At 38.1% G+C, this 13,157-nt stretch overlaps 1 protein-coding gene across 1 annotated transcript in view; it reads left to right on the top strand.

Annotated features, from left to right (window-relative positions):
* Positions 1-13,157, top strand: part of LOC309389531 (complement receptor type 1-like) — a 191,693-nt gene that overhangs the window by 11,152 nt on the left and 167,384 nt on the right. Inside the window, exons 2-5 of the mRNA XM_081948038.1 lie at positions 1,705-1,896; positions 5,592-5,688; positions 6,978-7,063; positions 10,232-10,429. Of these exons, the coding sequence (XP_081804164.1) occupies positions 1,705-1,896; positions 5,592-5,688; positions 6,978-7,063; positions 10,232-10,429 (573 nt within the window). The remainder of the gene's footprint in view (positions 1-1,704; positions 1,897-5,591; positions 5,689-6,977; positions 7,064-10,231; positions 10,430-13,157) is intronic.

Consider the following 13,157-nt stretch of genomic DNA (forward strand, 5'->3'; position numbering starts at 1 on the left):
CATTTTATCGACCTCAGGAAGTTTGGAAGGCCGAGTCAACCTTGAGTCGGTGAGAATGCAGTTCAGATGTGCAATGCAGTTCAGATTTGTATTAATCCTTCTAATAACTGTTTCATTCTCCTGACTTGTGATCAGCTTCTTGTCAGTGGCCACCTCTAAATCTTCAGGTGTAACATTTCAAGCCATGACTCCACTATCTTGTATGTTTGTCTTAACATTTTTTCTCTCCAAATGTAGTACTTCACTTTTTTTTCCTGTTAAAACATGTAGTTTTCCTTTCAACCCTGTATTTGAGGCGAGATTGCAATATGTATTAGTTAGAACAGGGGTATCAAAGTCACAGCCTGCGGTCAGGATGCATCACATGCTGGCCCCGCCCGGTTTAGCGAAGGTGGAAAAAGTCCCAATACATCATGTGACAACGCGAGTTTGAAACTCCTAGGTTAGAACTTCCAGTTTTTGTCACTCACATATTTGATAGCTGTTCAGGCCATTAGTAAAATGTTAAGTTATACTGGATCTGAAACCAGTCTCCGTGAAACTTTCCTAGTTACTGTTCTTCATCTTGGCAGATATCCATTAATGCTGGTTCTCTGATATGGTTAGCCAACCCTGCTTTATTGGAATGTCTTCTAAATTACACTAATAGATTGGCATTGAAGATAGTCTCTGAAATACCGACACCTTTTCAAAACTTGGAAAAATCCAGGTTCCCTATAACGGTCATATTCCTTTAGATCAGTGGAATGGTTACCCTGTCAGAGGAGGACACAAGATTTCTCTCACGTTATTTTTATTTGTTTGCTCTGCTGGCTTTTGGATCATGGTATTGTCTTTAAGATCCCTGCAAATAGCTCTCTTTAATGCCTATTATAACAATCCTTATTGGCCTGTACCTACAATATTGCATTTGTCTACAATCTGTACCACTCAAATCACCATTTCAGAGGTAAAATAGAAGTTGAGTTTATCTGCTTTTTCTTGGTCATCTGTTAAAATTTCTGCATTCCAAGTAAGCAGTGGGCCTGCCATCTCTGATATCTTTTGTCTCTTGACATATTTCAACAAAATCTTGCTGGATTATGGCCCTCTTACTACCATTATCTCATTTTCTGCTTCTGTTGCCCTGACCTTATTCTTACACTTCTAGACTTATGCCCAATAATATTTTCTGGGAGGGTGGTAGAGTGAGAATTAATACAGTGGTGGAGGCAGAAGCCTTCATGGAAAAACACAAGACCCTTCTAGACGGAATAAGAGACAGTGCACAAGATATGAAAGGGGGAGGAGCCATGGCTCAGCCAACAGACAGGGGAGAGGAGGCAGCAATGAGACTCAGGTCACAGAAATGAATTAAAAGTACATTGTAATTGTTAATACAATGAAATGGTTAGAAGTGATATAAAGTATGATTGAAGATGTTAAAGAATTTGAGGCAAACCTAAACTGCTAATATGTATGTAATAATGATATTTTGATATATATAAAATAAGAGAGAGATGTAAGATCCCGGGGAAGCACCACCTTCCGTATGATGTAGCTGTCAAAAATTTTCTCCATACCTATGTACCCTTTTCCCCAAAATATTTGTAAAAACCAATAAAACTTTAAAAAAAACTGAATTCAGTAGTTGCTTCAGTAGTGTAATAGACCTTTATTTCTGTTCTCTACTTCAGAACTTCTTCATTTTTTACTTATCTACAGCTCAGTGTCCAACCCCAGTTCTACCTCCCCATTCTTCACTAAGAGGAGGAGGAGACCTAGAAGATACCTATACAACTGGAACTAATCTGCAGTTACAGTGCATCTCAGGTTATGAATATATATCTGGAAGAACTCCTAGGATAACATGTCTTGCAACTGGGAAGTGGTCAGATCTTCCTACACTTTGTCAAGGTGAGTATCTTTTGTCAATAACAGTGGCTGCTATGAAATGTAGAATGAAATACTTTCAGTTCTTCAAACTTACCAGATTTAAAGTTGTATATTTAATTTCCAGCCTATAACTTATTTGGAACAAAACAGTAACTGAAAATTCTTCTGACTATTGGCTCATGAGAATTTAACAAATGATATTTATAACAAGCAAAAAGAATAATGCAAAGTTTTAATAATGCAAAGCAAAAAATGTGATTTTTTTTTAGAAATTAAAAATTGCTAAGCAAAATGAATGTACAGTACAGAAGAAAAACTTTAAAAATTATCTTAGTAAATGTGTAATAGAGGATGGAGTTAAAATGGCAATCAAAAAGATAAAAAGCCAGAAAAAGTTCCAAGAACATATAGAGTTGAAGAATTTTTTTCAAGAAACAAGCTCCAGCCATTTTTTGCACAAGGAGGTCCTGGATAGTGTGCAAAAGAAAGCTCTAAGTGGGTGCAAAAGAAGGACACAATCAGTATTTCTGGGCATTTATATGTCAGAGGACCTCTCATGGACCATGAATGCTGACATGCTTGCATGGTATGGGAGCAGCTCTGCAGCAGACGAAAAAGCTCTACAGAGAATCATTAAAACTGCCCAGAATATCACCGGGCTCCAGCTACCAATCCTGGATGACATCTTCACATCTCGCTGTTTGAGAAAGTAGCATAACATTCTCAGAGACTCTTCCCATCCTGCTTACAATCTTTTTAGACTGTTGCTTTATGGCAGAAGATACAGAACAATTAAAACTAGGACCACATGTCTTCTGAATAGTTTTTATCCCAGAGCTATAACTACACTCAACAATGAACTAAAGGGTCACCACCAGTGAGCTATTGGACAGCACTACTTTGTCTGCTGTGTGGATGTTTGGGTGGTTTAGGGACAGAGAATTTTTTGGTGGGTGGGGATTGTTATGTGTGTTGAGTCTGATCTCTGGGTGTTATGTGAATTTCATTGTATGTGTAAACTGTGTATATACGTACACTGACAATAAAGTAAAGTATTGGGTTCCTGCATGGCACAGACAGCCCTGCCAGGCTTTAGAACCTTTCTATGGTGCCTCCCCCTGCATGTGGCTGAGATGAGAAGTCCAGTGGACAGAACGCAGGCAACAGAATCGGACAACTTGTTGCAGCCAACTCGCCATTGGAGAACTTGCTGCAGGACAATTCAATTCAATTTATTGCCTGTCACATTTTATTTTGTCCTCCTTTTGCATCCTTTAATGATTCTATTCCACCATTTCTTTAATATTACTATAATTCTTGTCCTGCTGCCACGGTGAGTTGTCCCAGACTCCCAGCCAAACAAGCAGGCAAATATGATCAAAGTCAGCCATTTCAACATGTTGGCAAACTACTCTGGAGGAAAATTTAATTAAACTTTAACCAAAAAATCACAGGACTGGAAGCAGAGATGGGTTGCTACCAGTTTGGCCCAGATTGGGTGAACCAGTAGTGGTGTAGGCGGAGGGCTCTGCCCACTTTCCCAAATGCTTCTCCGTGTGCCTGAACCAGTATTAAAAAAAATAGCAACCCAACTCTGGCTGGAAGCATCCTTGGGGATCCTCTAGTCCAAGGTCCAAGCTAGAAATCCTTGTACCATCCTGAATAAATTATTGTCCAATCTTTGGACCATAATGTAGAAAATTATTTTTTATTCCCCCCATTACTTCATATGTGACAAAGGGATAATTGTTTACTATCCTGTTTCTAGATAATACATTAAGGGGGAGAAGGGACAGAGCCTTAAAATGTAGAAATTGTATAATATGGGTCTTCAATAGATTGAATTCAATGAATTGAAATAAGTTTAATTTTATATTTATAGATAAAAAGGTCCTGAAAGATAGACATAAAAATTAAGCTTCATTTATACAGGTACTCCAGAATCTGTGAAATACTTGGGGATTTTTATTCTTGGAAAAATATCCTGCCTAGTACATAGGAGCTTTGCAATTGAAATTTCCCAGATGAGTGAGGATATTAAGTTGAAGATATCTCTGTTTCTAAGGAACATTGATATTGCACCAAGGTAGTTGGTTCCACTTAAATATTTTAAACAGTTTGATAAATGAACAGTGAAATATTTAAGGAAGGAACAAGTAACCAGAATTTCTTAAAGTTAGGCTGTTATACAATTATGGTGATTTTAATTTTTAAGGACTAACTTATTAATAACAATCCACTATTAAAGTTATTTTGACTACTAACCATTGTTGGTTCAACTTACTATTTAGCATTTTTTAATTCCTGATTCAAAATATATTAGTAATTAAGCCTTTGATAATGATCAAAAGTATTTGGGCCATAGGGGGCAGAAATTAAATTATTATTTTCATTATCACTAGAAACTAAAACTTTGGAGTATTTTGCTTAAAATACTTGGTCACACTTTTATTTTGGAAACCATGGTCACTTCTGACATTCTGTAGAAGGAATATGCCACATAGAATTAAAGCTTTGATGTGTTTGTTGTTTGGCTATGATGCCATACTGTCTTTCGAAACTCCAGAGGCATTAATTAAACCCACAATTTATTAACATCATTTTTTTAAAAAAAGAATATAAAAATAATACTCAAGAAATCTGAAATAGAGAATTAGACTCTCCTCTATTGTCCAATCATGTCTTCAGGTTTAAAGAATGTTAGCACTGAATATGTTTCATGTGATTTAAAAACTCGAGTAAGCAAAATAACTGAGAAGAGGTGGGTTATTGTGCTGATGAACAAATATTGTAAAATTATCAATACCATTCATTTTATTATGGAGATGTAATAATTTTGAAAAACAGTCTTCTTGCTATACGTGATGTAGATACGCCAATAATAATAATTGTTTAAATATTATTACTTTGATGAAGAGTGACTTAAAAGGAAGTTAAGAATGAAAGCTGTTTAATAATCTGTTAAAATATATCCTCCAAATTAGGAATTTTTTCATCTACAAACATTAGTTTGCATGTTCTGCTTGTTCTTTTGCAAAAAAAAAGTAATTATATACACATGGAAGGATGTTTATATATTAGAAAACAATTGGCTTAATGATATTTTTCAACACCTAACCTTTGAATTGGCTTTGTGTCAAAACAGAGGTAAGTTTGAAGAATTCCATTCTGTGTTGCCTAGGTTCAGGTAATGGTTTAACAAGTGAAAAATAATGTTTGAAATTTTGAAATGTGCACAGTTCCAGTGTTTTATTGTCTGCTTTAAGGTTTTTAGATGGTTTAGTTTGTTTTCTTCTTAAGCAAGTAATTTATTTTACCATAGTTCTATATTATGCATATATCTTTATAATTATGTTAATAATTATTTTTCTTGTTACTACATAATTTCAAGAGATTTTAATATGCACAGAGAATACTGGAAAGACTTTGACTCCGTAGCATTGAGCTTTTTTCCAGTTCATGCAGCTGCTTCATAAACTACTTTTGGCTGATTTCATATGTAAATGCATGAACAGCCACTGAAGTGAACAGATACGTACAGAAGCTGTGGATAGTTTACCAAGTAGCTCTGCATTCCAAAACAACACTTTTGAGGGATACAACTATAATATAATATGGAGAAATGTAAAGCTAGAATAATACAATCTTCTAGACTTGTGTTTATTTTGCTGTAAGACTCACAAGGGCACATGATAACCTCAGTTCCAATCTTTTAGGAAAGCGATGTCCTGTTCCAAATATAGACAATGGCAACGTAGTATCTTCAAATGACCTCCGGCTTGGTGAAAAAGTAACCCTTGGTTGTGATTATGGGTAAGTTAGAGATTATTTGTTGAAGCAAATTGTAGAAATATCTTTGAAGAGAATGGACAAAAAATATTGATAATAAAATCTGAATTATGTCTATATTTCTATAGATAATAATATATACAAAGTGGGTAGAAATGTCTGTGTGTCTTATGGAATGAATATTGCCAAAGCCCCGCCGACCCCTGTCTTTTGGCCGTTTTTTTCCTCTGCGCACCCCATTGGCCTCTGCGCGTCCCATTTTTCGGTCCATTTTTTGCTTCTGCGTGCCCCATTTTTGGCCTCTGTATGTTCCATTTTTTTGGCCCATTTTTAGTTTCCGCTTGCCTCATTTTTGGCCTCCACGCATCCCGTATTGTGGCCTATTTTTGGCCTCCGCGCGGACACATCTTTCAATGTAACTCAAAACAGATTTACAGAAATCTGCAGAAATTATATAAAGGCATTATTTATATGTAACTCAGTTAAATTTTGCCAATATGTCAGTAGGTGTTAGCTAATCACCCTGGATTTTGAGGTGACAGAATCAACTGGAAAAAACTCTGATACTGTCTTTATCTGCGTATTTTGTCAGCATTGCAAATTGCTATCTTGCCTTACAAATGGATATTAAATTTGGGTTCAACTGTAGCAAGTTGAGCTTAATTGGCCCTGTTTATCTTAACCTACTTTTTTGAGTAGCTTGATGTAATTAATATTTTAAAACTAAGAAAAGATTAACTTCAGACCACTGGTTCTATAAGGTGAGAGGAAATGGGTCAGGATTTGATGTTTGGGACTGAAATAGATCTAATTTTTACTATGCTGGTATCCTCAGAAGTTCTTTATAATATGTGACTTCCTAAATTTCAGTAACTTCGTTGTATCTGTTTGGGAATGTGGAATGGAGAGAAGAAAGCAAGATCAGGAGGGTGATGTAGATATAAAGCTTTGCTATTGGTTTGAAGATGAACACTTCTTATATAAAGCACCTATCAAGTTCTCAGGATATACTTCTAGAATTTCTTACTAGGCAAATATGTACCAGAGTATTATAATAGTTGGAGTCCTACATTTTAGTACATCATAATATAATTTGTTTGTTTTGAGTCAGCATGTTCTGTGAACCAATACCTATATTTGAGCTAATTGGGGCTTTCACACACATATCCGTGGTGGACACCGGGCCCCATTGCAGCATACCAGTTGCAACAGGATCCGGAACTCACCACTGCTGTGAACCCAACTTGTTGTGGCCTATTTTACAAACTGCAACTAAAAATAAGACTGAGAAATAAGACTTTTCTTCCCTTTAGGTTCAGAATCATAGGTGGCGACACCCGTTCGTGTGTTTTGAAAGGTGGCAAAGTTGACTGGGATAGAGAGCTTCCAAGTTGCCAACGTAAGATGATATTTTGTTTAAGCTTATAAGGCTTCTTTTGGTGCTTTTACGTTTAGCTTAATAGCAAAAGTTCAGTCTGCTTAGCTTTTAGCTAAATATCCCAAAGGTGCTTTTTCAAAAGGCAACTGGACTTTGTTTTCACTTGAAGACATTTTGCTTCTCATCCTAGAAGCTTCTTCAGTTCTGAAACCACCTCATCCAAGCTTTTTGAGTGAGAAGTGAAACATCTTCAAGCAAAAACAAAAACAGTCCAGTTGCTTTTTGAAAAAGCACCTTTGGGACAGTCATGACCTCGATATACATATCCACTCTAGATGAGTTGAAATTCAAAGGACCAGATGGAAGGTCTCAAACTTGCTATTTCAAAAGACAACTGGATGGTTTTTTTTCCCCTGAGCAAGAAGAGCAAAACATTTCCCTTCTCATCCAAGAAACTTCATCGGTTTCATCAGTTCTTGGATGGGAAGTGAAACATTTTGTTCTTCTTCCTCAGGAGAAAAATCAGTCCAGATGCCTTTTGAAAAAGCACCTTTGAAACAAGTATGACCCGGATGACTGAGAATTTCCACAGACATTTGACCAGATAGAGTAAATTCAGGGTTTTGAAGGAACTGGCAGACATAATCTTGGAACTATAGTCTTTTATAGCTCCTAGACCTAGAGCATGGGGGAATGACCAGAAGACTGGAGAAGAGCTAATGTGGTTTCGATCTACACAAAGGGGGAAAAATGGATACAGGAAGCCCCTGTTGTGGCCTGGCAGCAGATTCGGACAGTGAGGAGGTTGGGGAGGAACATGGGCCAGTCAAGGGGTGGGTTTCAAAACTTTTTATTACCTATTATGTGGGTGCGGCTTGGCAGTCATGTGACTGGGTGGACATGGCTAACTTGATGTCACTCACCAGGAGATATGGATTGGGTAAAATATGGTGAAGCTCACTTAACAACGCTCTTGCTTAGCAACCAAAATTTTGGGCTCAATTGTAGTCATAATCAAGGACTATCTCTGCTTTCCTCTGCATGTCAGCCTTGTCCTAGTAAACTCCTTCTCCTTTCTGGCAATTTTCCTCTCTGTTAGAGGAACCAAAATAATCCAGACAATGTAAGGTTTTCTGCTGCAGCAGGGGGTTTGACTAGATGACCTCTGAGTAGCTGGCTAGCCCTAAATTACTGTGCTGCCTTTCTTTCTTTCTCCCTCCATCTCGCGTTCCCTCTGTGGGAAGCAACCAACCCCACCCACCCCAAAATAAAATATTACTCCCAGAAAGGCTCATTCCACATTCTTGCCAGATAGAGATAATGAGCCTATAGAAAGTTTGGCTCCATTCTCAAGCAGAGAATGATCCAAACCCTTTTAGAAACACAAAGCCCATATTGCACAAACCCCAAATTTCAAAAACACAGAACCATATAAGAATCCTACCTTTTATCCAGTTTGTTGTTCAGTTGACCCAGAAACAAACTGCTGAATGTCACTTTGCAAACTTCCTTTTGAGCAGCTTTTCAATTTAAAGCAGGTTTCAATTTAAAGTTTGCAGCATTATGATTTGTGGACTTCAACTCCCAGAATTCCACAGCCCGGTATGCTTAGTTCTGATTTAAAATGACAGGATTTGTTTTTCTCCTTTGAATCCCGGCTAAAAAGTGAGCTTCCTTCTTTCTTTTTCTTTCTCTTTCTTTCTCCCTTCCCTTCCTTCCTCTCTCACTCTCTCCCTCTCTTTTAGGTTTTTAAAACCTCTTTTCCCTTGTCTGAACTGGCAGGGAAAAGGGGCTTTAAAAAAATAAAGCTTCGGACAAAGGTTCAGTGGTGTGGTCAAGCCACCATTACTACTGGTCTGGTCCGGTATGCCAGATTTTCACTACCTCTTCTACCGTACCGTACCGGGCGGAACCCACTTCTGGGCCAGCCCTTGAGTCTGGGGAAGGCTCTGATGAGGGTTCTGTGTCAGAGGCAAACAGGGGGCCAGAGCCGTATGCCAGTTATCAGCTGCCTTCAGTGTCAGACATCAGTGAAGCAGACGAACAGTTGGAGCCTGTTCCCAGTGTGCGCATGGACAGAGTTGCCAGACCAAGGGAATAGCTAAAGAACAGGGGTCAACTTAGGAGTAAGGCCACAGGTGGACGATGAACGGCCCCTCCCAAAGGAAATAAAAGGGGAGTGGAGTTTGCAAGAGACAAATAGTTTGCTTAATTGGTTCGTGACCCTCCAAGACTCCTTTCCAAGTTTTGCAGATATTGGCCTGGCAGCCCTCTATGCCAGAGAAGATCTGTGACTGTTAATCCTCCCTTGAAAGACTTTGCTGGATGTGAATGAGCAGAATTCACAGTAAATCAATAAAAGGGGTTTTTGTCAGGACCAGGAGTTTGCTTCATGCTCTTGGGAAGCCTAGGTCAGAACAGCCACCATATGCTGCCTTTTTCTAATTTTTACTATTTTTGGCTTAAGTGTAGGAGAAAATATTGAAAAAAATATTGCAATGGAATCAGGAACATTTGGAAATAACCATTTTAACCTTGGCATGATTCATGTCCACTAAAGAAACTATTGTTCCTGCTATTAGCATTGCATTCTGCAAAAATATAAGCAACTGCAAGCAATTTAATGCTTTCCCATTATAATTTATCCAAGAATCCTTTTTGAAATTGCAACCTTGCATTAAATCCTCCCTTTTTAAATCTCAAACTTTTAGTTCAAGTCACATTAGCAGAATGTAAACAGGCAAAATTTCAGTCTATGACTCTTCTATTGTGAGCATCACCTGCCATGCAATGTAAGTCAGTCATATCACTTTTCTCAATGAAGTATATACTTTTATGGTATTCTGTCAAGAGATGGGTAACCTCCACATTACTTCCATAGGAAGAACGTAGTTTAAACTTGCATTTCAAAGAGATCCTAACGAGGAAGACCACTTTGATAATAACATTATGAAAAATCCTACCCAGAATCTGGACAGCAGATTTTTATTAGATAGGAATGCTGTCCCTGGCACTAGAAAAGTGACTTTGGTGTCCTGGTTGATAGTAGAAAGAATTCCAAAGATGTGCATTTACTTGATGATTCAAGAAATTAATTCAAACAGCTGAATATTTATACCATGAGAAAATTTAAATCCAAATGCTATGCAATTCTAGCCTAGTTGAATTTGTTAAATTGTTTTTCTCCAGGTATTCCTTGTGTTCGTCCTCCTGTAATAGCCAATGGAAGATATGATGCCGATCCTTCAGATGCATATAATGTTGGCTCGGTAATAATCTATCGGTGTGATGCTGATTACTCCCTTATTGGACATTCTACTATTACATGTGTAATTGCAAAAAATGGTGTAGATGGAGAGTGGGATAAGCCTTCACCTGAATGCAAAAGTAATGGAATTTTATGTTCTTTTACTTACTTTCTGACTGTAAAATTGTTTATCTCCCCCCCCCCATTTGTTAAGTATTTTGGGGGGGCTGAACCTACTGGTAATAGTTGACTAGCCTTGATAAGTGTTTCCTTTCTGTTGATAAATAATTCCTTCCTCCCCATTCCCGTAGCTTCATTTTGCCCTAAAATAACATCATCAAAGGCTTGATCTTTTTCTCTACCACCACTACTGGACCAGTTTAAAGAATATGTGGCAGAATATCCTCAATATAGTTAGCTACTGTATATCTTTCCCCTCAGATCAATGTTGCTTGATTGAAGATTAAGCCATGAAAGGGGCTACTGCTCATGTTTCCTTAAATGTGACTAGACCCATGTCTTGTCTTTCCATTCTAGTGGGTTCTGCTCACAGTAAAGCAAATGCAGGTATACCTTTTTTTTAAGGTAAAGTTAATTGCACTAACTGTTCAAATTGGGTTAGATGGAATTACGGCAGTGGTATCCAGAACCCTGCCTTCTCCAGTAGTACAAGTAGTCCTTGTTTAACAACCAGTCACTTAGCGCCTGTTCAAGGTTATACAGATCCCAAAAAAGCTGCCTAGTTCCAAAGTTACAGCTGCTGCAGCACCTTCCCAGTCATTCATCCTTACAATCGCCTGCAGGAATTCTTCAGTGTCCCCTGCCTCCTCTCTTCCCTTTCCCAATCCCTCCCTGGTGGGTCCCACAGCCCCCAGGCCCTCTCCCCACATGCCCATCAGCATTATGCACTGATGTTTTGAAGATCTCTGGATCTGATGTTTGGGAAGGTGGGCAAGCATCTCTGGGTTTCATAGCTATCTCCTGAAAGTGGCCATCATTTTCAGCACTTGCTTCGAAATGGGTACTTTGTTGACGAATGTCAAGAGATGGGATAATTACTTCCAGAATAACAATGTAATCTTTCTAATTTACATTTGCATATGGCAGAGATGCTAATGAGGAAGACCCGGTTTGTTAAAAAGAACTGCATTTGTTAGGAATATTGTTCTGGGCACTAGAAAAGTAACTGGTGTTCTGGTTGACGGTAGAAAATATTCCAAAGATGTGCATTTATCTGATGGATTGAAGTAGTTAATTCAAACAGCTAAATGTCTATATCATGAGGTAATTTTCATCCAAATGCTTTGCAATTCTAGCCTAGGTATATACAATATATACAATAGCAGAGTTGGAAAGGGCCTTGGATGTCTCCAACCCCCTGCCTAGGCAGGAAACCCTATACCATTTCAGACAAAAGGCTATTCAACATCTTCTTAAAGACTTCCAGTGTTGGGGCATTCACAGCTTCTGGAGGCAAGCTGTTCCACTGATTAATTGTTCTAACTGTCAGGAAATTTCTCCTCAGTTCTAAGTTGCTTCTCTCCTTGATTAGTTTCCACCCATTGCTTCTTGTTCTACCCTCAGGTGCCTTGGAGAATAGTTTGACTTCCTCTTCTTTGTGGCAACCCCTGAGATATTAGAACACTGCTATCATGTCTCCCCTAGTCCTTCTTTCTGTTAATCTAGACATACCCAGTTCCTGCAACTGTTCTTCATATGTTTTAGTCTCCAGTCCCCTAATCATCTTTGTTGCTCTTCTCTGCACTCTTTCTAGAGTCTCCACATCTTTTCTACATTGTGGCGAACAAAACTGAATGCAGTATTCCAAGTGTGGCCTTACCAAGGCATTATAAAGTGGTATTAACACTTCACGTGATGTGAAGTTACCACAGCACTGAAAATAGTGATTTATGACTGTTTTTCACACTTATGACTGTTGCAGAATCCCCATGGTCACATGATCAAAATCTGGATGCTTGACAACTGGCATAGATTAATGTCTACTTTTCTGTAATTCTCCCTCTGTACTTTTATTCTGTTCCTATATTTCATCTTTCTCTTTTTCCGACGGAAAAGTAAAAGTAAAGATTCTTGGAGGAAAAAAAATATTTTTAGAAACATTTCTACTGGAAAAATGGAAAATTAGAGGAAAAACGAATTTTCTTTGTAAATAATGAATGCAATAAGACAAGATGCCACGCATCAGTATCTTTTATTGACTCCCAGTGTTTTTTATAACAGAAAACAGGAAGACCTTTCTCAGTATATCTAACATCTTATTATTCATGTATGCAGAAGACAACCTGTGCTTCCAAGAGGCATTGCCACTTTCACCAAAGAGGATCCAGATTTGCTTGTTGCTAACATTTCAGAACCTCTAGCGCATTAGTTAAAAGTTCTGGAAACATCTAATATAAAATCAATTAGTAACATAATATGAACATTATTATATGAACAAAACAAATTATTCTAGTGCATTGTATGTTCTTAAAACAGTAGTGTCAATTTAGATCAGTGAAGGACAGTGTAGAAATGGATCCTGAATGTAATTCTAATAAATCTCTAAGGGTTGTTTCTTTTGGTGGTTTCGACATTTTCAGAAATGTTATGTCTTTATTCATGAGATGTAAGAGCCTATTAAGGGCTACTTATGTGACTTAATTGTAGTCTTAGGACACAAGCTGGACATCCCTGCTACATGCAAGGTATGCGTTCATTAACCTGTGTCACAATTTTTTATTTTACATGCTGGAGGCCAGTGGTGGGTTGCGGATTCCAACGGTTGGAACGGGCTTGCTGGCGTCCACGTGTGCAGTGCGCACATGCGTCTTGGCGCTTCTGCAAGCCTCCGCGATGCTCCAGCTGCTC

The sequence above is a fragment of the Natrix helvetica genome (assembly GCF_964273705.1).
Source record: "Natrix helvetica genome assembly, chromosome: 3".
Taxonomy (NCBI): Eukaryota; Metazoa; Chordata; class Lepidosauria; order Squamata; family Natricidae; genus Natrix; species Natrix helvetica.